Genomic DNA, 27,880 nt, shown 5'->3' with positions numbered 1-27,880 from the left:
AGAAGCAGACCTGATTCATGACTCCATGGTTCTTCCAGATTCCTCTATATTCTAGGCATAAGAATTTCATTTCAAAGGGAAACATAGTAATCAATGCATGACTTCTTTACAGGGAAAAATCACTTACGCAGGCACATATCAAATTCCAGATATCCTTTGTTTCTAGCATATTTGGGGAGTGTTTAACCTCTAAAAATACTTATTTAAAAAGTTACCCCTTTTGACATACTAATTAGAGGGACTAGGAAAGAGAAGAGAGCCAATGTGAATTCATGCAGGTTTTATTTGCAATTTTCAAGACATGGTTTTATTATGCTCTAAGCACACAGAATAATTAAAACAAGCCCAGTAAAGCTTCAGGTAGGAAGTGACTTACTTTAAAGAATAGTATAATTTAGGGGTCTTATAAAATGGCCAAGTATGGTAGAAACACAGCGCCATGTAACTTCACCGGATAAAACCACTCTTCCTAGAATGAATTCCCGCCCAATTCCAATCCTCACTAACCCATTAATAACATCCAAGTCACCGAAAACTTGGGAGTTGTACTGGTAATGCCATAGCATGCCAGTGGACCTAATGCCCACACATGCCTCCTTTCTCATCTAGTGACACCGTCTGGACAATGGTGAAGCCAGGTAAGACATGGGGTTGCTGCCTCAAGAAAAAAGAAACCTGAGGAAAATTTGGAAATGAAGAAGAAATGGAATCTTAAGGTACCCAGTTTTGGGCTTTCTCTAATCATTAGCCGAGACATTGGCTGCCCTCCAAAACCAAAAGCATTGGTAGAAATCCTTTCTGTTTCATGAGCGAAATTCGTTGTCTCCTCACTCAACACACACAAGGGCTCCTGTGAGGAGGTCCTGGACATGAGCTGAGCTGTCCACGTTGCTGGGAAGTCTCCGCTGCCTTTCCTCTCGTGGATGTAGTGCTCACCAAAGTGCTGACCCTCTTCCTTTTGGGGGCCCCAAGGTGAGCCCACTGAGGGTCTGGGATGCTGCCTGACACAACTCTTGTGGGGAGGCCAAAGGCAGCCTCCACCCCCACTTCTCAACCATCAGACTCTTAGCTAAAGTACCACTGACAGCCCCTCCATCTAAACTTCCATCTCCCAAACCAGCAACATAATGGAGGAGCCAATTAAATGATTATTAATTCATGCTACTTTCCGTAAGCCTTGTGTTCCGTAAACCAGCTTGCCACCTGCCCCAGAAATTTACAGCAATCTTTTATCTATCGCCATTGACTAAGGAGAAAAAAATTCACACAACTCCATACTCAGTGTTAGAGTTGGGATAACTATCCCCAGCACACCAGACACAGAAGCTTCACTAGATCTGAAAATGGTCGTTCAGCTCTTAACAATCAAGAAATGAAAGGGGCAATGTGCTCTTTCTATGGCCCTTCTCCCTCAGCTTCTCATCCTTCCTCGCCCTCCTTCTGGACAGCAAAAATGCATTGTTTTCAGAGGGTAGTCTGTGCTTCCGGACTTTGTGATCTCCATGCGGTCGTTGAAAGTGGAGCTGCCGTTGGCATTTGCTTGTTATTCCCTCCCCAGAGCAGAGGCTAGGATTTCATATGCACGTCTCCTGTGGAGCTACTGAATTTGATAAATGGCCAGAAATCTGGCTAAATTCTCTTTCTCCCCTAATACAGAGAACAGCCGTTCCTTTAAAGCAGGGGTGTCCAAACTGCGGCCCGCGGGCCAACTGGGGCTCACAATCCATTGTTAATTGGCCCACAGCAAATTCCAAAAATATATTTAATTTACTTAAATCAACCAGGTGAGGCAATACGTACTTCACCTCGAGTGAGTGGCCCGGCTGTTTGTGTATTTTACCGCATATGGCCCTTGGTGAAAACCGTTGAAAAAAGTTTGGACACCCCTGCTTTAAAGGGTCTGCTCTGCTGCCAACTTGGTCTGTAAACAAGCAGGGTCTCCTTCTGCCTCCAACCAAGTACTTGAAGATGTTTCAAGGAGTCGTCCGGGAACTTGTGTGAAGCAGAGGTGTGTAGGGCATACCCAGCCGGGGTGGTCTTCACGCCTTGGCTAACACGAAGCCAGGGCTTCTCCCTTCCCAGCAAGGTGTGGAATCTGCCCAAAAGTCCAGACAGTCAGGTAAAGAACCTTCTATTCAAAACACAGTCCCATTCTCAGTACCCGTAAGCTAGGCTGCTTCTGTATGTCTCCAGGAAGCGTTCTAAAGAACTACAACCACCTACTCAAAAAGGAGAAGAATATGCCTAGATAGACAGAGCACGACATACAGGTCTCATCAACTTATCAGACACGTCTCTCTGTCTCCAGAAAGGATTTCAAAGAAAATGGAGTTATGCTACAGAGGACAGCCACTGGTCCTCTGGGATTGGCTGATTGTTTTTTTCCTCCAAGTCAAATGTGACTAGACAGGCCAGCATTTCAAAACTTCAGAAGCTCTTAGGTGTTGTTATATTTGTTTTCTGCTTTTTATTTGGAAGTTAATTATAGATTCGCAGGAAGTTGCAAGAGCAGTGCAGAAAGGTGCCGTGCCGTGTCCCCTTCATTCAGGTGTCACTTTATAAGCAGCGTTTAGATAAAGATTTCCAGGCCTTTGATCACCCTTCATGGTGACCTTATTTCTCTCACCAAACTTCTCTCCTGCTCCCAGTCCTACTATCCAGGATTACCTCTGCTAAGACTCAGGACCTGTGCTTCTTCTAGGTACTTTTCCAGTCTTTTAGGAGAGCTCTGTACCTCTCTCACCCAGCAGGGGCTCAGGGCTTTCCATCCAGTTAAAGGAGAACTAGGTCTCCACACTTCATGCATGTCACTGAGAGGTCACAGCCTTGAGATGACCTCAAAAACTGGAGTGTGGTCAGAAATCCCCTGGAGGGTTTGTTAAAACAGATCATCGGACCCACTCCGGAGAATAGGTCTGATTAAGAGAATTTTCATTTCTAGTGAGTTCCCAGGTGGGGCCGATGGTCCACGAACCACACTTTGAGAAGCACTGTCAGAGCCAAAGCTTTTTGTAACTGGTAGGAACCTTAGCACTTTGTGGTTGGGCTAGAATTAAATGAGGGGGGCCCAGCAGGTGCAGGTGGATCTTCCAATCCACTTTTGAATGATTCTTGTCAACAGGATACTCACCATCGATCTACACTCAGGGACAAAAGCCCAGCGGCCTGGTCTCAAAACTACAAGTTTTCCCCCTCAGACCAAAGATTAAATATGGCTGTCCCTTAGTGGGACACAGACACATTTTCAAAGAAATCCAGAAGGAATAACCACCATGTGTTCTGCTAGCAGGGCAATCCAGAATAATGACAAACTGCCTTGCTTATGGAAATCCCGATCTTTCCACATGTCCTAGAGAACCTCTGCGAAGAGGACAAGTACCACTGGGTGCTTTCCGCTTTGCAGAAGGAGAAGCATCTTTTCAGTGCAGGCTTCCCAGGCCTTGGCACCTGCAGACCACACCTGCCCAGGGCGCCCTTTGCTTCAGCCCTAGGAAGGATGCCGAGATGCACACTAGCCCCTGTGTGCACAAGCCCACAGTCCGGGAACGGGGGATCACGCCACACTGTGCGGCCTCTGCTTTCCCAGGATGCAGCCTCAAGATGGCGCGGCGGGCCCATGCTGAGTGGTGGCTCCAGGAGCCTGCTCTGCATCTTTGGGGAGAAAACAGTGCTAAGCCCTACACCAGAGGCATCAATCTGTTGCACTAATTCCTTGTTGAAATAGGCATGAGGCTGCTTAACCACAATGATTTGAGCTCCCAAGAGGTCATCCCACAATTTAATTTCAAGACACCTTGCTCCCTCTGGCTCACGTTTGTGAATGAATCACCTACCCAAACAGCCAGCAGCCACCTCCTCTTTTAGACCAACGTTGGCTGACGGTCTAGTCAATAAATTCTAGACATTGGGCTGCCATCACGAGACCAGCTTGTGCCAGGAGCTGGGGACCAAAGGGACTTGATATCCCTTTGAGGCATCAAGTCAGCTGGCCTGCCTTTGGTCTCTTATCAGTTCCCCCAAAATGTCCTGTCCTCCCCCCACACAGAGAGCCTCCTGCACTGTGCAGACACCATCTGCAGCCGTGGTCACAGTGTTCTGTGAGGATGGTGGCCACGGTCAGGGACTACACCAGGGTCTGCATTATCACGCTGTCCTCTGGCTTAATTACAGGACTAAGATGACCATGAACTTGGAGAAAACCAGAATGGGCAGGACCTTAGAGACACTTGAACTGACAGAAGAAAAAGTCTAGAGGTACAAGATGTAGGTCAAAACAAGGGGACGTGTGGGTCATTCTGGGACCAGGCCGAAGTTAATTAACAGAAGCTCATCTAGTCCCCATGGAATCAAACATTAATTAGGATAGTTAGGGTCTCTGAGCCCTAACACAGCACAGACTCCCAGAGATTGGAGTATAACAATGCTCTTCCAGTTTTTTCTTCCTTCCAAACCTATCTTCCCGAATTTATACAATGAAACTGAACTTATGAAAATATACACATACGTAAAATCTAGGTCCAGCATGGTGACAAGACACAAAGAGCCCTGGGCTTCACTTTTCAGTACCTTTAACAAATCAGCTTTCCTCACGCTCCCCCATGGACTTCTTCGTGCTTGTCCAGGTTTGACAGGGGTGTGTGAGAATCGGTATTTGGGTAAAAAAAGTTATCACTCAGGTCCCTGTAAGGCTGGAAAATGGGAGTGATTCTCCACTTTCTCCTGTAGGTTTAAAGGAACCAAGACCGGAAATGTTTCCTCTTGGAATTTTGTACTGTCCAGAGACAGGGAAACCCCTCACCGAGCCACACTCACATCCGCGTTTCTCAGTATCCACGGAGCCCCCATGCTCAGCTTGCTCAAAGCCCTCCCTGGGCCTAGGACAAAGGATCTGTGTGACGGGGTGAGACGTGCTCTCGTGCACCTTTGGGGACACCTCAAGGACTGATGGCTTCACGTGTTGTTCTCCTGTGGCCACGTTCTCTGCACAAAGGCACAGTCTCCTGGCTGAGTCACAAAGCACAGTGGTTTGCAGTGCTGCCACAACCTGATTCTGATCCCGGCTGCGTGACCTCAGGCATTTTACTCGACCACGTTGAGCTTTCAGTTTCCTCGTCCCTCAATGGGAGAACAGTCTCTGCTCACAGGGTTTCTGTGAGGCTAGCAAGAAACATCAGGCGTATGAAATCTACCACAGAGTCCAGCGCAGGATGAGAGCTCTAACATTTGTTGCTATGGTTTCATTTTTGGAAGTATCTCTGGGAAATAATATGGGTCGACGTGTGGCCATAGAACCACAGCGTGTGGGGAGAGGCCTGGTTTTAAAGACAAGCACAGACAACCTTGATTTGCCTTCTCCATAGATCAATGTGGAACCGTCTTACTAACCCGTAGGCTTGAGGTCTAAAAAGCAGAAAGTAGAATATCGTGGACTCGAAAGTGTTCATGGTTATGCTATTTTCCCAACAGATAGTGGATGAACATTCTAAGAGTATTAAGCACTTGCTAGGTGCTGGAGATTACAAAATGGATGAATGAGGGGATGGGCAGAGATGAACAGGCAGAGCACAGAGGATTTTAGGGCACTGAAAACACTGTACGATAGTATAATGATGGATACATGTCATTACACATTTGTCCAAACCCACAGAATGTACACCATCACGAGTGAACTCTAAGGTAAACTAAGGAATATAGGTGATTATGACGTGCCAATGTAATTTCATCATTGGTTAAAAAAAACACAAAAAACCAACAACTACCATTCAGGTGAGTTATGTTGATAATGGAGGAAGCTATGCAAGTGTCGTGGCCAAAGATAATGGGAAATCGCTACCTCCCTCTAAATTTTGTTGTACACCTAAAACTGCTCCAAAAGAAGTCTTATTAAAAAACAAAAATGAATGAATGAATTAATGAATGAATGCGACATAGTCCTGACCATAAAGAGCTGACAATTCCGTTTGACAACTAGAGAAACAGGATTTTCAACTTTTCTCCAATCTTCTTATAATAAGAGAAAATTACCATGTTATACGCTCCTTAGCTCTATAATCTGGGGAACATATCCTTGACCCAGAAGGCAAATTAGGGTTTGATCACAAATCCTACCCCCAGGAGTTCCCATCGATGAGTCCTAGTTCTCTGGCCGGTACAATAGAGATAAAGTTGGACTCAGGAAGAATGTGAGTGGCTAACAAAAGTGCTCTGATATTCCATGAGAAAGGTACCATGGCATTTTTTAAAAAAATCATGACCACGAGTTTAATAACAGAGGTACTTCCCCCATCAGTACAAAACCTAAAACACGAAAAAGCCAGAAAGATGAACATGACCCCTTTCCAAGAACAATATGCAAATTTACAAGGTATTTTTCTATAGTGATGAAAAATGATTTGCTCCTTAACCCATATTTTCTTGGTCCTTTATCTATACACCTTGATGATAATTCTCATGACGCTGCGAGGTAGTTAGGTAATTACATACTAGGCCCCTCCTAACAAGTGAGTTCCTTACTTTTTTGCATATCCTGTATCTGCCTCAGATATATGCTCAAAAAGTGTTTGCTCAGTTGATGTGGTCCCTATCTTTCTTATGACTTACCATATAAAATCTCAAAGCCAAAGCCTCTGAATTACTGGAATTCACGCGAGTCCAGATATGTACCACACCCTATATCTATTTTTGCTTCCCAACATTAAAAATAGTTCAAATGGTTTGTTTTCAATTGTGAGACAGAATTCTGCCTGCAGTGACTTTAAGCAGCCAAGTTATACTGAAAGTGGCCTGGACCAAAAAAAAAAAAAAAAAAAAAAGGTGGGAAGTGGAGGTGGGGGAGGGGTACAAGTGGACTCTGGAAAAGCTGACATGGCTGCACAATTCCCATCTGTGTGCAAAAATGTAAAACCAAAAACAGTTTCCGTTGGCAAGAACAGGAACCACAAAGGGGCCATGCAAGCCAGGCTCCCAGCATTCCCTCACATGCACCCTACTGCAAAAGCAAATTTACTTTTGGGTGAGGTGGAAAATGGAACCAAGTGCCAGAAGGACATAGAATTCAGCCAAAATGATTTCTGCAGAGGCATAGTGGTGGTGAATGGCCTGGCTTCCAGCCAATGACGGGGCTGGGACATGGGCAGCCACTCAAAGGCACCCACCATGAGTCTCCAAGGATTTCTCCATGGATGTCTGCATCACACTGAGCTCTGACAGTGTGATGGTTCCCAGTGACCCAGGACTACCATGTTTCCCCGAAAATAAGACCTAGCCGGACCATCAGCTCTAATGCGTCTTTTGGAGAAAAAATTAATATTCGGGTCTTATATTAACTTTTGCTCCAAAAGACGCATTAGAGCTGATGGTCCGGCTAGGTCTTAATTTTCGGGGAAACACGGTAGGCGAGAGAATGGGGTGCTCTGATGCCCCACCAAGAAAGGCGGGCTTGGTACTGTCCTACCTTCATGGAAAGAGCCCCAGGGGCCAACTGAAACTCTGTCCAGGCTTCTGACCCACCTATTTCAACTAGCCATAGCTAAGGGAAATCCTTCAGTTACCAGCATTCTGACTTTAGAAACTCATACTCTCCAAGATTCTACACTACCATATAACCGTCCCTCCTCTAATTCTATTTTTAAGGTGTTCCGGGAACCACAAGAAACCATTTAGTCCAGCCTGCCATTTTAAAGATCTGGAGACTGAGGTCCAGAGACCTAAGGTCAAGCTGCTAATCTTAGTGGCAGTGAGGCCTCGAGCCCTGGGCTTCTGACACCGAGTAGCCCAGTGCTTTTCCTAACACACAACAAACACTTCCTCTCAGCACATACTGTCTTTTGTCTTTATGGACTCCATTTGTAAAAAAGGGTTTTTGTACTCCCCGTCCATTCTCTGTCTCTGTCACAGATTGCATTGCGGGCACTAAGTTCCCCATACAATGGCATCTCTATTTATACAAAGCTGTAAACAACAGGGAGAATAGGGGGAGGGCTGGTAATAGATTTCCACCAGGATGTGCCTGACCTGCTCTTTTTCAACCTCAGTAATTAGAAAGGCAGTGGGTCTGTGGGAATTATTCATACACAGTGAGCAAGGCACACTATACATTTATGTTAAACATGTCAAATCCGATTGAAATCACGCCTGCCAGCACCGTACTCCATAAACACACTTTCCCTCACAGTCGCCCAGCCCGTGCCAGCCCATTAATACCTTCTTTAATAGCAATCTTCCGCAGATTCCAATCAGGGACGCTCCACTGCACTAATTGCTCTGTGCTAGGTGAGCATCATGGATTTAAAAAAATTATTAAAATAAAATCCCTTCAGGCCGTTCCCCTAGAAAAACAACACTCAAACTATAGCTCCAACTCAAAATTTTACAAATATATAAACATGGACATTACTGAGGGGTTTCTGAAGCATTTTCATGATGTTTAACTTAGGCCATCCCACCCCGACCCCCCGCCTTCTGTTTTGTTTTGTTTTTTAAAGCACCAACACCCCCTGGTCATCTTGTCTCAAATTAGCTTAACTAGACCCCACTTAATGCTCTGTGGCTGGAAACCATGGCGGCTACAGGATTTAAATAACCATCTTGCTATGATTCTTTGCCAAGAGTTCAATTTTTTCCCCTAATTATTGGTGATAAAGCATCACATTAATTGTATATCACTTAATTTATAGCAATTAATGATTGATTGGACAATCACAGCATTAATTATTGTTCAGTTGCTGGCACTGGGGGCTCTTCAATCTAGAACACACACGTTTGAACACACAGTGCTAAAAGAGAACAAGGGACCATTTTCACGTTTCAAAACAGAAAACCACAGAGTTGGATGGTGAGAATGGCGGTGCATTAGGGAACAGGCTTTGCTTCACAGAACCTTCCTGCACCCTCCATTGGTCCACGAGAGAGCTTTCCACTTGCCCCGAGCAGATGTGACCAAGGCTGGTACACGTGCCACCATTCACCATCATGGGACCCAGGCTGGGGCTGGCTGGCGGGTGTCACTTGTCCACGTTTTACAGATGAGGCAACCGAGGCTCCAGGAGGCTAAGTGCCCTGACCAAAGTCATTCGCTAACGGGTGGGCTGCACGACTCCAAATCGAGAGAGTTCTTTCCACTTCACCATCCTGCTTTCAGACTGAGCACAACGCTGACTTTCCACACGGCACACTCATCTTGAACATACAGGTGGCTGTCATGTCACCGTTCCCACTGCACGACTTTAGGAGGGGCGACTCCTCATACTTAGAAGGGAGATGAAAACTAGATGAAATGATTAGCCTGAAAAATGTCGTTCTCGGAGAGCATACTGGTAGGAGCTTGGGCTCTGCCCTACGTTAGTAAGTGGGAGAGCCAGCAAGCAAGTCCGAGCCTGCCCGCATGCCTTCTGGCAACTTGCTTTCGCTCAGGATTCAGTCTACTTATCTGCAAAATGGCAGGGAGAGGAGGGTAGCTACTTACAGTATCTGTTTCATGGAGTGTGGGGTGAGAATCAAATGAAATAATGTATATAACATATATAAAGTAATGCTTCCCACCTCTTTTTCACCTTATAGCACACGCAGAAAATGATGGCAAATTGGTAAAGTAGATGAAGTGGCAACTGACCCTGCTACAGCAGCCCCTGGCCCTACCTGGCCAACCCAAGGGCCGTGGGGATCAGCACACCTATGTACCTGTGAGCCATTCCTGGCATGGCTGCTGGGAAGGACAGGTGTGACGCACTCGAATGGTGCCTGGCAGAGTGAGAGCTTAATGTTGCCTTAATAATAACTGGAAAGTTATACTTGCACTGCATTCTCTCAGGGTTAGTTCTGAGTATCTATAGCTGCACTGTCCAGTATGGTGGCCACTAGCCATGTGCAGCTATTTAAATTTAAATTTAAATATAAACGTGGTACTAACCACACTTCAAGCACTCAAGAGCCATTCCTGGCTAGTGGTTACTGTACTGTATGCCATACTCGCAGAACATTTCGATAGCACAGAAATTTCCAAGGGACAGCATTGGGCGGTCCTCACATCCCCACTAGAGTGTTCCATTCCCTGAAGGTGAGACCTGTCACCTCACTGAACCTGTGACCGGTGGAACTCTGCCCAGTGCCCTGCACACGGGGCAGGACCTAGGCACTGACCATGAGACTGGTGCTGCCATAATCCAAATCACTATCTTGCTTGTCTTGCTGCCACTCAGGTAAAAGGCCTGCCATCTAAATAAAATAAGCCTAAACAGGGTTACCAACAGACACCAAAAAGGAAACCGGGAGTCCCATCCCAATGTGAAATAACTAAAACTTTTTAGTAAAGATTCTCCATTCCTGCACAAACCAGTTACATAATCGACAACTGAGAAAAAGCCAGTTATCCAGGCCCATTTGAAATATTATTAATCTGCATCATGAGCAGTCACTAATCAACAGTGCAAACTGTGAAATCCTATTTATTTACTTGCCAGGATGGAGCATTCCCCACCACATTGCATCAGATAGGAACACTGCAATTTCAGGAGTAAATGGAACAAACGCGGACACTTTTTATAAAATACTGAAGATCCCAAGGAAAGTTCAGAAGAGGTTGCTGGCACCGACATCGATTCCAAGATCAAATCGACCGAGTTCCTTAATAAAGCCTGTCATTATACACTCAGACAATATAGACAAAATTCTGCTTCGGGTCAAGACAGGATCATTTACAGGAGTCGAGAAAGAATTTTCCCTTCTCTCTTTACCACTGCACAACTGGCAAGGTGCACCTCTGAGTTACTCATTCATTCTCTGTCCTGTCTTTGTCTTTCGGAGATAAAGTATGGCCTGTTGTTTGAATGAATGAACGAGAAAGAGGAGGCTTATTAAAGACATTTGTTTTTGTGGTGCTCATTTTAAGTCTCCTAGTAGGTTCCCGATCACCTAGCATGTCCACGAGCACCGAGCACCGTGGAGACACATTCCCACTGAATTATAAAAACTCTGAATGTGATTTAATTGAGCCACCCTCAATAAAGCTTGCCCATAACTTGTGTAAGGACGAGAGAAACACAAAGTGCCTGGCAAAGGGTCTGGCACACAGTAGGAGCTTTGCAGATGACAGTTACTTTTTATTGTTTTCTTAGTGTCCTCAGCATACAGACTGCAGGAAACATTTGCACCAAATATCATTTGCCGGATCCCACTAAATCCTCATATGTTGTCCCCCCTCAGCGTCTCAAAATTACCAGAAGCCACATGCTACCTAGCAACTTCTGCATTTATATGGGAGGACCCAAAGGGAAACAACTACTAGTTTTCCTAATCTTATTTAACTTAGCTATTAAAAACAACAACAACAACAAATCTTCCTAACAGAGCTTACCATATGCTGGCACTGTTCTAAGATTCATTCCCATATTCACATAATCTGCATAACTATCCCATGGAAGTAAGTACAATTTTTAATCCTCATCTCATGTAAGGAAACAGGCACAGAAAGGGGATGGTACCCTGACCCAGGTCACACAGCTAGTAAATGGCAGAGCCAGGATCAGAAACCAGGCACCAACACTGTGGAAACAAAAGACAGACAGTCTGGAAGCTTACTCAGTCTTCAAACTGCATTTGTGAAATCCTCTTCCCAAGTTCATATTCTCCGGGCAGATGTGTTTAATTGCTGTCTGTCTGCAAAGTTTGTTGAGCTCTCACCTTAACAGTACAGCACACACTGGGATCTTGGTCCATGCAAAGCAACGCAGGACGATCCTACGCCCACACTCGGTTGCCTCTGAACACAGATGTCCATCCCCTCCTTTCTGGTCCTCCCCTACAACTTTCCCTAGGTGCTCATGCTGGGCCCTATCCCTCAGCATTATCTCGAGCACAGGCCTCTGGACGGCACAGAGCCCGGCCCCAAGGGGGTGTTAAGCAGCATGGACAGTACAGCTCGTCCAGTGCCGTCCATTCACACAGCTGCAGGGACGCCCCGCCGTCATCTCCCAGGACACACGGACGGCGACTCACAGCGTACACTGTGCGTCCCGCCCGATATTTGGAAATGGCAATGCTGCCTCTCGATTTTCTCTTTTCCGGGCTGAACAGCCCCAATTTCTTCTGCCTCTTCTCAGAGGCAGTATTTCTCAACCTTCAGTCATTTTCATTACTCTCCTCTGGCCTCTCTCCAAGATTCTGTATCTTGTTTAAATTGTGAAGGCCAACACTGAACATGATTTAAGAACAATTGTGCCTGGAAACGTAACAAAGGCCCAACCAGTAGAGACTCCAGAAGGTAAATATTTTCTCAAAAAAAAAAAAAAATCTAAGTATTACAATATTAATAATGGAAGGCAGTAAGAATTAGGTTGACCAAATACAATAATTTCTGTTGCTTGTCATATCATTTCCTCTAATTATTGTGGTGGTTTCTGGGAGACTTATCTGTCCTGGTAAGTCTTCTCAGAAATTATTTTGCTCCTCCTCAAAAAAACCTAAGCTTTTCTTCTTAGTTTTAGCTCCTCTTTCCCTCAGTACAGAAATCCAACATCATGAGAAATGGCAGTCCCTCTTCTCTGGACGCTAGCTTTTCCAGAAATAGCACTTCCTTTCCTGATTTCTTCAATTTCTGCTGCTTTTGGTGAGACATTTTCTTGCCTGGCTGCACTGCTTGCCTCCCTTTTGGGTGCATTTCAGGGTGTCGGTGCTCACCTGGGGGCCAGGAAGGACACACACAGAATATGCAGAGCCTGTCCATGCCCCCAAATGCATCCGTGCTGTCTCCTTAAGGGATTCAGAGTTGACCCCAATCAAGTTCCACATGGCAAAACCCTCTGCTGGGCTTGGGAGCACGTGGGATAGGGGACTGGACCTGAAACGGAGGAAGAATCACATCCAGAGCAAAACAACACGGAAGAGCTGCTAAAGAAACGTGACCTCAAAAACACAGACGCCCTGAGCACAGAGCCACACACCTGGATGCTCAGAAAACAAGATGGCTTGGGGGCTATTTAAAAAAACTTTAAAAATTCTTTTTCTTCCTCCCTTCTTCTGCCTCCCCCCCACCCACTCCGATTCAAGCCATTGTTTCTCAGTCTAGTTGTGTAGGACACAGCTCCCTGGCCCATGCTGGTATTAGAAGCCTTACGCTCTCCCGGCTGAGGCAGTTGGTCGCCAGTCATTGGTTGGCCGCTCACAGCAGCTCACGGCAGCTCTCACCGGCTGCTGGCTGCTCACGCTGGCCACCAGCCACTCACGCTGGCCACCAGCCACTCACGCTGGCCACCGGCCACTCACGTCAGCACATGGTAGCCCACAGCAGCTCACGTCAACCTCCGGTTGCTCACAGCAGCCCAGCTCCAGGGAGAGCTGTTGTTCACACTCTTAGCTGTAGAGGGCGCAGCTCACTGGCCCATGTGAGAATCGAACCATGATCTCAGCGTTAGGAAGCCGGCGCAACAACCACCTGAGCCACCGGACCGGCCCTAAAAATTCTTTAATACAACATAACAGGAGAATGGAGGTGACCACTCGAAGCAAAACCAAAATCCTTCTCCAAGCCGCACAGAGCCACCCGTTTTTCTGGGTAGATTAAGGGTGTGTCTGCTCCCTGAACCCCCAGCCTCACTCTTTCAGGGCAGACACCTGGGGGCTGGCGGGTAGCCACACACACTACCTGTCCACTTGCTCTGGTCCTTCTCGCCTCCACTCTCTTGGTCTTTAGCAACCTCCTCTGGATCGGCAGCCGCTTCACTGGGCCCTTCAACATCTTCAACGGCTTCTTCTGAAACAGAAGAAAAACAAAATGTCAACGATTAAAAGTAGACAGAAGGTGCAGGACTGTTTGCTCCTACTCCCAAGAATTACCAACCAGAAAACACAGGCGCCAGCGACCGTCCCTCCTCTCTTCCCAGTGGCCCCTGAAAGGCCAACGGCACTGCGGCTATGCCAGGGTCTGGGTACGCAGTGGGGACAACGCTTGTTGGTACGAGACTGGGACTTGCTCTATATGTGTGGACATTTCCAGATGGATTCTGAATGCCTCATTTGAGCTTTTCTTACTGAAAAGCCAATTCTGTTGAAGAAATAACTCTATCCAAATTCCTGAAGTTACATGCAAGCCTTTTACACTTGAAAATGCAAAATTTTACACTTTTGAAAGGGCAAAAAAGGAGTTTCTTCCCTAGCTCCAATCCCAGGGCATCCTGGCATTGAACTAGACTGGACCCATTCACTGACCCCTTGCAGGACTTGTGCACATGCCAGGCTGCAGGGTTTTGTTTTGGTTTTTCAACAGTCATTTCATATCCTGAAGAGTCATAGAATATCAGTGATATGACTTCATCAACGTGAAGAGTTTTAGAAAATGTCATCTGTGGACATGCTAGGCGTCAGTGGCGAGAAGTTAGATTTGTAGAGAAAGGGGGGGAAAATGTAACAGAATCGACTTTCCTTTTGAAGTCACTCCATTCCTTACCCATCACTGGTTTAAAACTAAGAAAATTGTCTCCAGCTCAACACACAGACCTCTAATGAAGGTAGAAGGGTGGTCATTTCCAACATTAGGTTAACCATGAAGTAAAGTGCTATTTGCCCAAGTGGGGAAGAGGAGGGTAAGGCACTCTACATGCCGGAGAAAAGGAAGTGAGACATTTCTCTCCTGCTCTCCTGGCCCTTTGGCTTATTATCCAAAGCATTCATTGAGAATGGGTTAAATGAATGAATAAGGCAGACAAACCAAGGTGGGTTACTGCTGACATTATTAGGACACTTTGAAGAGCACATCTTCCTGAGTGTAGAGATTTAAGCACCTGGCTACCCACGTCTATCACCTGAGGCCAGCACTAGATCAGATCCATGGGGACCGTATTAGGGTCCAAGCTCGGACCGTGGATTTAGCGCTCTGTCCAGTGTCACCCTAGGTCCCTCCAAATGCAACTCTACTTTTCAATATTTCAAGGTATAATACCCTCCAACACTCCAGAAAATAGCTTCTAAATTTCATCTCACAGAGGAAGTAAAAGGAGTTCAAAGTAAATTGACCTCAGATGGTTTATGAAACATTTGAGGAAGAAAGTATCTCTTTAGTCAGATTTTCCTAATTCTTCCCCAAAAGACAATGGAAGTCCAAGGAATGGAAAACTGAACTAGGGGTCAGGGAACATTCTTCCTTCATTATCACGAATAGGGGATTTATGAGGCAGTCATGGGGGACACAGGTGAAGTAAGATACAGCTTATTTTCATCTCCAACTAAGAGGCCTCCACATATAATTTCTACGTCTCCTTTTTGCCTCACTGTATGGTAAAATTAACATTGTCTCCCCACACCCACCCTTAGATCAAACCGAAAAATCAGGCAGCCATGGCTTGAAGTCAATCAGATACACAGAGCCATATTAACACTATACATCATTTAGTAGGGGGAAAATATATATATAAAAAAATATATATGTATATATATATACACACACACACACACATATACATATACACAAGTGTTAGTAGAGCAATAACAAGCAAGTTAAACAGTACGATATATTTAGCATCTTAATTATGTTCGGGCAGGATGTTCAATGCATATTTTTAGGCATTTGATAAAATTATTCAACGCTATAATTATAAAATCCATCTTTGAATGGTGATACCAGCATTCAGTCAATCGATATTATTAAATTGGGTCTACCCAAAGTAGCTGGGTCTCTTAAAATATATTCATTTGCCCCAATACATGCTGTGATGCAAAATATCTATAGTACCGATACATTAATCAAATTTGATTATGCAAAGAGATGGCTCAATGGCCTCTCTCCAGCAGGCGCACACACATTATCATCTTAGACGGAGGCAATCTGACACCTACAAACAGAACATTCTGATGTGGTGGACAGTGTCTAAAGGTAAGTGCTGCCTGCCCTGCAGAGGGAAGGAATTTGTCCACTGGGAGGCCGTCGCCAAGGCCAGCGCCTGTCTTGTGCCTTTGGTGGGCTGCAGCCATCAGAGCAACCGAGTGAAGACTCATGGTCACTCTGGCACTGACCCCAATTCTTTGGGCCTTTCTAGACATACCTATTCAGCAGAGACTGTAAAGGATCAGCACATCATTGACGCAATGAGCAAGGAACCCGCAGTGCTTTGTTAAATATTCCCGGAGCCTTCATTCATGAGCCCACTGGAGGCTTTGTTTTCTTCCCTCCCTGCCCTACTACAAGCAGAGAAGTGAAGGCAGCTGAGTTCCAATAAGAGGACAGACAAGAGAGATTAATGCAGGAACTTATTTTGCCTCTCTCTTTTTTACTTTTCCTTCTTTTTTTAATGATTTAAAAATCAAGTCATGGGTGGACGGGTGGCTCAGTTGGTTGCAGCGTGAGCTCTGGGCAGCGGGTCTGCGGGTTCGATTCCCACATGGGCCAGCGAGCTGCACCCTCCTCAACCAGACTGAAGTCAATGAGCTGCCACTCAGCTCCCGGGTGGCCAGATGGCTCAGTTGGTAGGAGCGCAGGCTCTCAACCACAGGTTTGCCTGTTTGACTCCTCAACTCCCACCCCCACAACTAAGATTGAACACGGCACCTTGAGCTGACCTGCCGCTGAGCTCCCGGATGGCTCAGTTGGTTGGAGCGTGGGCTCTCAACCACAAGGTTGCTGGTTCGACTCCCACAAGGGATGGTGGGCTGTGCCCCCTGCAACTACCAACAACGAGTGGACCTGGAGCTGTGCTGTGCCCTCCACGGCTGGGATTGAAAAACAACAACTTGATTTGGAAAAAGTCCCAGAAGTACACACTGTTTGTTCCCCAAAAAAGTCCTGTTCCCCTTTCCCAATAAAATCTTAAAAAAAAAAAAAAAAATCAAGTCATCTTTTTGAGTTCCTACATTTGATATTATCATTTGTGACTCATTCACTAAAAGGCTGTAATATCCTTGGTGGGAGGAGAAATAATTAAGAAACCCCTGGACAAGCCGGCGGTCAGTGTCCTCACCCCTAGCTGAACACCAGGTCCATTCAGCCTAGCAGGCACTTCCCTGCAGTTCCACCTGTGACCTACAGGTGTCGCCCTCTGCATAGAGAGGCCTGGAAGGGCAGCTAACTGTAGGAGGAAGACACTGTCTGAGCCGCCTAACCTGAGCATGTGGAAGTAATATACGCGTTCAAGTGAACTGTCTGGTCCTGGGGAAATAAAACAGGACATTCATAAGCAGTTACACCATCTGTCTTTATACCATCATCATCAACAGCAAGAGGAAAAATAGCTCTTTAAAATGGATGAAAGCCCAGGCTGTCAGTAACCACAAAACTGTGAGCTCTGAATACCAATAAAGGTAGAGAAATGATTAAAAAAGAGATGCAAACTATGAATTCGTCTGGACAGCACAATGCTTTGCAGGCGGGGTATGTTTTATTGGTCCCAAACACCTAAAGCAACCCCTCTCACTAAGAGGCAGGCCCCAGGCTCCCCCGGGAGGGGCTTGGTCTCCTTGCACTGCAAACACAGGGAAACCAGGAGCCCAACGGCATCCAGCTCTGAAACCGAGAACTGCGTCCACACACGGAGCTCTTGGGGCTGGTTATCTAACCCTCGCTCCTTTTAGGAAGGTGTATTTGATACCCATGTGCTGGAGGTGGAGTACAGAGTGGAGGGGAGGTTCCCCACCCCCAACACCCATGTAGTTGGTAGCAACTGGCCAGGGTCATGACAGAAGTCGATTTTTTTCCTACAATATCAGCTACTGACAGATGGTGGAAACAAGTGAAGACTTGATGGACCGACAGTTTGGTTTTATCTGGAAAATCCTGTCTTTCCCTCAGAAGACAAAGCAGCTTTCCTTCACCAAGACATACAATAGCCACCGTGCCACTTTTACGCCAAAATAGACAAATCGAAACCATCTTCTCCCCACAGAGTTTAATATTATTTCAGGACCCAACCAGAACACACCGGGAATGCTTCCTCCAGGGCCCAGCCAGGACCTGGCTGAGGCGGGTCATTCTCTGTTCCCTCTGGCACCTGTTCACAGCAGGAGGTAGCAGCCCAGCACATCCCAGACAGAAGGTCTGTTTGTTGGAAGACTCCGGAGGAGGCCCCTGTGAACCCCTCTCACAGAAGGCCTCTCCCTGCAACAGCCCTCACACTAGGGCACCCCTCCTGTCTGCATGTGTTTTTATGTTAAAGGACCAGGGAAACAGAAGCAAATCTTGAATAACTGTGAAGTCTTCCTGGTATCCCTTCTGCCTTCCACTTTCATGTAAAACTAGCTGAAGGCCTTAAAAAAATCTATTTCCATCAGCACCTCCTTTTTACAACTGTTTCTCCCAGAAAGCACTTAGCAATGCTCGGGCCAAACCGAGACTGCTCACGTCACTCATGTCTCCTGATTAAGGGCAGAGCCCTCAGGTGTAAAGTAAGAATTTCAGCAGATAAATACATCCTAAAAGGGAAGGGGTGCTAGGGCAGCTTCGGTTATTGGGGCAATGATAACCAGAGCGCCAGAAAAGTTCCCTTTCCTCAAGGTGGTTTTGCTTACCACAAATGCATACTGTTCTCTTAACAACCTTATACTTAACCATGTTGGTGAAGGTGGCTGCATGATTTCCCAAACGGTGATGAATTCTGCTCCCCAAGGAGGTGGGTGTGCCACCTGGCAGCCCCATGAGGGATTTGCAAATTGGTTTGTGGAAGGAGCATGGGGCAGAAGCCAAAGCAGACGTGGCATCATCAAGAAGTCAGCACTCACACCATGGCACACTCCCTCCGAATGTTACCTGAGAAAACTTACCAGTTGCTACAAAATAATACTGTTCATCAAGTACTGGGGCTGAGTGCTGTGTCCACTGGGTGTATTCACAAATCGCTTACAGACTTGGAAGGAAGGGGAGTCAATCAACGACTCAGACTAGTCCCTCTGTTCCTAACCCTTAACAGGATAATGTGGATTAATTCAAACCTTCCCCCAAACCTGACAAAGCCCCCCTTAGAGCCTCGATGTGAAAGAAATTTGGAAATTCTCGTAAGAATCCGGGTGTCTGTACCCAAGGCTCTCAGGCGATCATATTACTTAAATAATACACCAATCTGGGATCCCTGAAGAATGAAATCGTTCTTTCCTTATTCTTTGGGGGAGCAGTATTTGAGGGTGGGGTTGAAACAAAGTGCGTTTGCCTGTCGGCGGGCTCAGGAGCGGAGAAACATTAGCTGTCATGAACCACAATCAAATCAGGTTTGAAATATTTAGCAGTGGCTTGGAAAATGCGGCTGGTGCAGCCCTGACAGGCGGGATGCACAGACACCCACTTTCCATTATAATGGAAATATCAGGCCTGTTCTGAATATGTATAACCCAGAAAAATGTATTGATTTTTCATTCGGCATTAAAAAAAATGAAATAGCCTGCAGCTGTCAAAAGCCTTTTGTTAAAAGCTCATCTTTCCTGGAATGAGGTTTACCAGAAACAAGTTTTAATTGTATAGAGGACCCCTTCTTTGAAAAACAAAATAACCAATCTGCTTCCTCTGCAGATAGGGTTAAAGCTTTTCCTTTCTCCATTTTCAACCTAATTAACCAAGGACAACCACCGAAGCAAGCGAAGCAGGCGGGAAAAGCCTGGCACGCTCTGACCAGCAGGAGTGACATGCAGGGTGGAGGCCACTTTTTGCTGGAATCTCTGTGGTGGGTCGCAGGAGACACTCCATGACTGTGTCTTGTCCTCTTGTTCCTGTAACTCCTGTGCAGATGCTGGACTCTGTGGCTGCAGGCTCACTATAGGACACCCCAACCAGTCGGCTGTCCTGAAATGTCTGTTGGCACAACTGGAAAACGAGGGCAGAACACTCCAGCCCGCCCAATCCTCTTGGATTTCCTTTTACTATCCATAAGAAACCACTAATGGCTGTACATAGTCTACAGAACCTGCATGCTTTATTTTGCTAATACAGGTCAAATCAAATCCCACAATATAAAAGGTCTAGACCACTTATTTTGAATAAGACCCAGTCCATTAAAATTCTGCTACAATAGAAACGTAGGAGAGGATATGATCTGCAATGCTGATGGACAGACGGCCCTGCTGCTCCCAGGTCCTCACCCCTAGTCTCATTTTCCCTCTCAAAGCCAGGGTGAAAGACATAAATAGTGGCGACGCTTGTGGCTGCACCCAGGGGGTGGGCCACTAACTATGCCATTCTCCCTCCATGACGTTTTGGCAAGTGTGTCCTCACGGAATGGTGACTACAGGTCCTACCAGGAAATGACTGTCCATGTACCCCAGGTGACATCCCACCTGCACAGTGACACCCAGATCCAGGGTGCAAGCATCTACTCTGCACATTTTCTCAAATGTTTACTCCATGCTTCTACTCCCTAGGGTCTTTCCAGCCCTGACAGTGTGCCTGGAAACTGCCTGAGAGGTAGCTTCGAGTGCTTAGCTCTTCAGGGTTGACGACACCCCAGCCCCAGGAATTTCCCCTTAAATCAAAGTGATTTTGCTTCCCACAAATGCAAACTGTTCTCGTAGCACACCTTATACTTGCAATGTCGGTAAAGGTGACGGCACGTTCTCACACCTGCACGTGGAATAGGGAACTTACAAACCTACTTCAAAGTTCTCTGTGAGTAATCATTTGAATATTATTTTCGATTGCTGGCAAACTCTGTCCATCCTGTTTTGTACACCTTACTAGGGTGTAGACTGGTGGGGGATAACGCTAAATCACAAGACGAAGGGCTGGGGATCCAAATCCAGACTGGTGAGTGGAACATTTTGAGATACAACTATCAATCTAGGCAGGAAACCTTAAAGGGGTGAAGGATGAGGGTAGGTGTGTGTATTGGGGTGGGGGGGAGGGCAGGCCGGGGCTCCAAACCTAGAACACTCATAGATTCATCAACAGTGTACTATTTTCCCACCTTCTCAGGATAAGATGCCATTTCTTCTCCAATGGACACTAGAACTCCAGTGCATTCGCAGAGCCCAAGGCATGGAACAGCACACTCTCCAGTGGACGGCAGGCCAACTGGCCTCCTGTCCAACCACTGGCCCAGGCCCTTGTCACATCCCTCTCTTCTGCAGGACCCCTTGTGCTGGGTCTGAGGCACAGCGGACAGGAAAGGCAGAGGTGTAAGTCTCCCCACCCAGGTCACCCTTATCTTTGGCATTTTCCAACTTCTCACCCATCTAAGCTCTCTGCCCAGCCAGCCATCCTGCCGAGGACCCTTCTCTACCAGCTGGAATGAACAGTCAGGGGTCCGCCTGGTGTTTCTGCAGGAAATTTTCCCATCCAAGTGGCTTTAAAAAAAAAAAATGTGGCCAAACTGCTCACCAGTTGTTTTATACAAAGCTGCCATCTGGAAGATGACATTTATAAAAACAGATTTCATTCCTCCGAGCGGTACGAGGACGTGAGCAGGAGAGGAACTAGAGGACGCGTTGAGCTGACACACTCCCTTCCTCCAGTGACCAGTCCTTTTTCATGTGGATCCTTTAAGTGATCGTTTTACCACCAAAATTCCTTTTACCACTAGGTGTTCGCTTACCAAATACACCTGGGGCAGCAGTGCCTGGAGTTTCTGGGCAGGGCTTAAAAGGCGGTGGCAGCCAGCCAGCCTTCCGCAGGGGCTGCCGGGCAGGGCTTCGCAGGACAACCCGACACTGAAGGAATTCGCCCTCCTCGCTGCCCCCACCCCAACCTTCTTTCCCGGTCCCCCATGCCTACAACTCTGCCTTGGGCACCAGGCAAAAAGAATCCACACTCTGAAGGCAACTCCGGGTATTATTAAAATGACTAATTGGAGAATAGAGACCATTTATGCTTTTGTATATTTGAAGATCTTGCCACTGTTTATAGAAACAAGAAAAATGGGGACTGTGCAGCAAGAGAGAGCCTGGGAAGGCCGGGCCTGGGCTTCAGCCTGCGTGCTCAGCCTCTGCTGGATAAAGAAAGGCTGGTCAGACAAGGGCGTACTCCTGGAGGAGCCTCTCCACTTACTTTTGACTTAATTTCACCTCTAACTTGAGCATCGAAGGGAGAAAGCATTTTACGGGTCCAAAGTGGCCACAGTCTGTCTAAGGCGTCCCAGAGGAAATTTCCCCTCTTTGAGTTGTCCTCCTGTGCGAACAGCACAGAACGCCAGAGCACGAAGTGAAAAATGCTGCCGTTGTGTGGCGAGGGACAGGTCCTGCCATTTTTCCTCCCCTGGGTAAGGCCACTTGGTCATTTGTACAGTTTGTTAAAACCGCACTAGAATTAAAGGGGGGGGAGGGTCAAGAGAGGAGAAAAAGGGAGGAACCGCCTCGAGCCAGTATTGCAACAAGTTCCATTTATCTGTGTTTTAGCAAAAGCACCTGGGTTGTCCCTTGCAGAAATGCAGAAAGGATAAAAGCAAACATGAGGTGACAAAGCACAAGGGAACTAAATGTGTCACTGACTCGCCTGGTGGCTATTCACAGGAAGATTTTTTTTTTTTTTTTTTTAAATAACTGAAAGACGTGAGTGAGTTCCAGTTTGTAAAATACAAACCCGACCCTGAAATGGTTTTGGAATCCACGCTGAACAAGAAATCCAGCTCTGTCCCAGAACTCTGAAGTAAACTGAATTCAGCAGGGATTAGTCCCCTTGGATTTCCACAGAGCTGGGACTGTTGCTGTTACTTTCACACATGAAATGTAAAAAAAAAAAAAAAAAGGCAAATTCCCTGCATGTTTGTAGCAGAGCGTGATGTGATTGTGTTGTCATTTATGGGAAATAATCACGGGCCCCTCTCTCTCCTTTCCCCCTCCCCCATTTTCCAGTCCAAATAACCATGAAAAATTACACTTCAATGTCAGGCGACGACAAAGAGGCGTGCTCTCGGGGAGCTCAGCGGATTTGCAGGGGCTTTTCCTTTCTCTGGACAAAACTACCTTCAATTGTATTTCATTTAAAACGTGATCTAACAAATGCATTTTGACAAGTGCCTTTCTCTTTTTCTACTTTCTTTCAAACAGTATTTTGCACAGTTTAACCTCACACCAAACTGGAATGTTCTGGAAAGAAGAAGCATGAAAAACAGAAGGTCCTTGAAACCAAGAAGGGTGGGTTTTACGCCCCTCTGTTAAAAACAGAGTAGTGGAGGAAAATAATGATTGTAACTCAGTCTGCCACTGAGAAAGAGAGGAGGAAGGCAGAGAGTAAATGGAAATGCCTTCGCAGACAGAAGACTTGATAGGTAAAGGTAAAAACAGCCAGGGTTAGTAGAAGGAGGGTCTTGATGGAGGAAAGAGGGGCCTCATATGCTTGCTCATCAGAATAAACCATTTCATGGATTTCGAAACATCATTTGAGATGTACAGTCAGAACTGAGGGTTCATGACCACGTGGGTGGTGAAGACAGGGAAACCTCTCTGATGGAGTACCACTTCCCTCCTAGTCCTCCCTCCTCTATAGGAAGGGACATTTTTCAACTGAACAGATCTGCCTGAAAGCTTTTTAACATTCCAGGTGTGAGGAGGCCTGAGCCGTCCCTACAAGCATCTGTCTTTCAATAGCACCCTGCTAGAAATAAACACTGCCAGGCTTCCACGGTTGGAGGAGAGAAGACAAGACAGATAAATACACACGAGTGATAGAAAGAGTGTAAATAAAAAAAAAAAAATTAATAGTTTCCATTAAAGAAGACTGGTATCTCCTTCTGAGTCAAAACTGACGTGGCTTGTCAGAGAGGGATCTTATGCTTAATGTAAAAAAAAGAAAAAAAAAATCTGTGACGTGTTTCCTAATTTATTTATTTGTAATTGGAAAATGTTGGTAACACATGGATGAAAAAAAGTCAAGGCAGGCCTGTAAGTGTACTTAAGCATCTGTATACAAATGAAGGTGTGTGGGAAATGAACAGGATGTACCAGAAGTGATATTAAATGATGGTGATTAGAACCTAATGGGTGTAAGTGAAACCTTGTGGGATGGTTCTCGTAACAGGAATGTCAACGTTGATGGATGCCATCTATACTGGAATGATAGCAAGGGAAGGAAAAGTGGAGCGTGATGGCCGAACAGACCCAAGGTGACACGATTTGACAACGTCAAAGGGAATGATGGGATATTTGGGGTGAAGATATGCCAAAAAGCAAACTGAGAGAGAAAAAGGTGAACATTTCATTTCTAGCCATTCAAACGAATAACACACAACAGAGAAAAAATAAAACCATGACTGCAGAGGTCTGAGTCCGATGACCACCAACAGAGGGACTTGAATTCCCAGCTCGTTCACTGCCTCACTCTTATGCCCACAGTGTCTGAAGGGTCTCTAGCCTATTAAGAAAACAGCGTCACCTCTGCAGAGCACAGAATGCATGCAGAAATATTAGTCTGCCCCCACCAATGGACAGCAGAGTGAGGAACCAAGTGTCAATGAGCGTCATGTTGCGTGATCATAAGCCACTTCTATGGACAGCTGGTAAAACAAGCTGATTCATAAAAACAAAGCACAAACAAAGGCTTACACTTTCCAAACCAAATGTGGGAAACAGACATCAGGCCAACTTCAGGCAACACCGCTCCCAAAAAATCACCGGCTAAACTGCTCTCCCTTGGCCAGACCCAAGCGTGCACCAAGGTCACTGCATATGTAACAGTACTACACATCCCAGAATGCAAGGCTAGAAACGCACGCCATTCTGGGGATGGCCCAGGACAGTCTTACATCTCCAAGCATGCCTGGGGATCTGCAGGTGCCTACTCACTCATTGGTGCAAGCGGACAAGAGCCTGCCTCTGCCAGGAGCATTTACGGTCACACCTGAGACATTTAAAGATGTGTCTACACGTGGAAAGTCAAAAACTGGGCCATCCTCCAAAACTCTCAAGTCCCCAGACGTGCTTCAGGCTGAAACAACCAGGCAGCAGAAAGCAACACGTTTTAGTTGACGTTTCTTCCTAGGAAATTGCAAAGAAAGTGAAGCAGGAAGCTGAGGTACAGAGAAAATCCAAAGGTTTATGTTCAAGAGCTTTCCTGCATTAACAGGAGAAAAAGCAGACGGGGTTGCTAAACTGTTTTCATTTTTAATATGCACCTTATACAGCTCAAAGGGAGAAAGAACATGCTTGGATCTTCTTCCTCCTTTTTAGAAACTTCCAAAGTTATGCCAGTGGTTGAATACAAAACCTCCGTATTTTTAAAAGTTGGATCCTGTACAATGAAATATTCTTTTTCAAGGTTTTGAACAAAATGCCATTGCCACCAGCACCACACCAGATCCTTCACAATGATTTTAGCTACAGCAGCCCCACCTCAAAACTCCCAGAGCTACTGACTGCATTTTGGACTCGGCTTCAGGACTCCATATGCATCTATTCAGCTTTTCCACTTCTAAGGTTATCTCTTAGACCTAATAATACGCTGGTATCCCTTGAGAAGCAACACATTCCATTACACACCCCCAAATTTATACTGTGATACATCTCAAGGTACGAAAATATGCAGTCATGATTATCAAGGCAAACAACTCAATAAAAGAATTTAAATTCTAAACTCATACCCCTACTCTTTAATGATAAGAACATTGGAATAGAACTGATACATGAAACCCAGGAGAAAGAAAATATTGCCACAAGATGAGACAGTCATCAAGGCTCAGGGAAGAAAGTGCAATTCAGTGACAAAGAATTGGTACTTGGGACAGTTAGGAATAAGGGATCTAGAGAAATCTGTAGCACACAGTTACATTAAAAAAATAATTTTGGATGTTTAAATTCTTCTGTGTGCACACTGCAACTGGAGAAAGTAGTAGAAAGCCCCAATAGGGAAACCCTTAAATCAGAATCCTCCCCAAACTTCCGAAAGTGGACAACTCTTTCTAAGTGAATATATACCTCAAGCAGAAAGAGAATAAGGAAAGGAAACCTGCAACAACTAAAATATTTTGCTTCACTTTGTAAAGCCAAGATTTACAGCAAGGAAGGGAGAGTAAAACAAGCCAAAGGTGTAGTAAGAAGTAGCCAGAAAGCAACCTGAAAGATGAGATCACCAGTGAGTAGGAAGGAAAAAAAAAAGTGATTCCTCACTTACCAAGCAATATCTTTAAATATAAAGGGGAGTAGGGGAAAGGATTTGGACAGTAACCAAATTGAGAAACTTAAAAAAAAAAAGAAAAAAAACCTAGGTAACAGTGTATCTTAAATATATATTACGGCAGGAAAAAAAACTGATCAATTTCTGTCTGAAAAGGTCTGTGAATTGACTCAACTACTAAAAAAAACTTTGGTGATGGGTGAGAGAGAACAGGAAATATTCCAAGAAAATAGAAATGACAGAAAACCTTAATGACAGAGCCTTAAAGAAAGTAATTTGAAGAATGGAGACATAAGCAAGAAAAGATGGATGGGTCAATGGACTAAAGAGCTACCTGTGTAAAATTAGCTAGATGCAATTAAGGCAGACAAATCAGAAAGATCTGTGTTCTAGAAACATAACAAGGATATACACACAAATGTATCAAATGTAAAATAGGCAGAGTAGTCCAAACAAGGATAAAGCATAAAAGCATAAACGTGAGTAAAACAGATTTAGGAAGAAGAAATGATGGCTGTTTGCAGAAACTTGGTCATCAGAGGGATCTCCCTTTGTTTGCAGGGATTTGGGGGAGCTGACCACAGCGCCTCAATTTTACAGACTAGGAGACCAGGTCTCAGAGAAGGGTAGGGCTCTAAGACCACACAGTGAGGTGACCCAAAGAAAGAGCTCCAAAGGAGGATGGGGGCATTGGCCACGGAGGGAGCAAGTGGTCATGGTGACACTTACACAGTCAGACAAACAAAGAAGGAAGCAATGGGCAGTCTGAAAGGTGAAACCTGGCCCCGTTTCCCAGACGCTGGCCCCTCAGCAACCTTCCTCAAGTAGAGCTGTGATATTGAGGCAAATGGATTGGTACCATGATTGTCCAAAGGAATACCTACTTTTTCTTTACATTTTGAGACAAAAAGGCATAGCAGGGATAAAAAAGGGCTCACGAAAACCAAAACCAACCACAAAGCAGCCCCAGATACCCAAGCTCCCAGGCAAATAATACCGTTAGGTTTCCGCCCTGTGCCAACATGGTACCCCAAAATACTATCACGTTTAAAGAAAAGGACGAGCATAGCTTGCTTGCTCCCCGCCCCACCCCCATATTTATACACACACACACACACACACACACACACACTCCTCCCTTCATGCTATTTCTAGAAGGGGGAACCCCAAATGGCTTGGGGCAGTGCCTGTCATAGATATACTGGATCCAGGGTGAGGTCCAAGGGGCTGTCACAGCCCCGAATCCCTGCCACAGAGAACCAGCAAAAGCAAGTAATTGCTTTTTCCCCTTCCACTAATAAGCTTTTCAGCAGAGGAAGAATTCAGCTTCCTGTAGTCAACAGACCCTTTTTTCCCTGCCTCTCTTCGCTCCAAATAATCTAAAGTGACTGCAATTTCAGTCCTGGCTCTCCAGCATTCAGCTCCACCGGCTGAGGTCAGAGGGTGTCAAGTGAGGGCTCTCCATTTCTTTTCTCCTTTGCCTTCACGCCACCCATGCTTCTTTGTAACTGAGGCAATCTGCCTCCCCTGCCCGGCCATTATTGTATCAGCAGCCCACGGTGCACACGGACATCAGTCAGGATGCCAGGAAATGTTTCTGAAGGCCCAGAAAACACTCGGGAAGGGAAAAAAAAAATCTTTGAGCTATAAACAACTGATTAGTAACGACCAACTACAGACAGACGTGCTGATGACCTGAGCCACTAATTTCCAAGTTTTGAGAAAACCCATGGCAGTATGTGCGTGTGTGCGTGTGTGCGTGTGTGTGTGTGTGTGGTGGTGATGGTGGTGGTGAAACCATGTGGCTGGTTGTGTGGTTTTCGGTTCCTACATTCTTTCCTTAAGATCTTGCTGTGTATTCATGGCGTTGGTACCTTTGAG

General features: G+C 45.8%; 1 protein-coding gene across 1 annotated transcript in view; it reads right to left on the bottom strand.

Moving 5' to 3' along the window:
* The window catches only part of ZFHX3 (zinc finger homeobox 3), a 231,494-nt gene that overhangs the window by 27,814 nt on the left and 175,800 nt on the right, over positions 1–27,880 (bottom strand). The window contains 1 exon segment of the mRNA XM_033127097.1: positions 13,637–13,744. Within this exon segment, the coding sequence (XP_032982988.1) occupies positions 13,637–13,744 (108 nt within the window).

The sequence above is a fragment of the Rhinolophus ferrumequinum genome, chromosome 15 (genome assembly GCF_004115265.2).
Source record: "Rhinolophus ferrumequinum isolate MPI-CBG mRhiFer1 chromosome 15, mRhiFer1_v1.p, whole genome shotgun sequence".
Classification (NCBI taxonomy): Eukaryota; Metazoa; Chordata; class Mammalia; order Chiroptera; family Rhinolophidae; genus Rhinolophus; species Rhinolophus ferrumequinum.
This window is presented reverse-complemented; position numbering and strand designations above follow the sequence as displayed.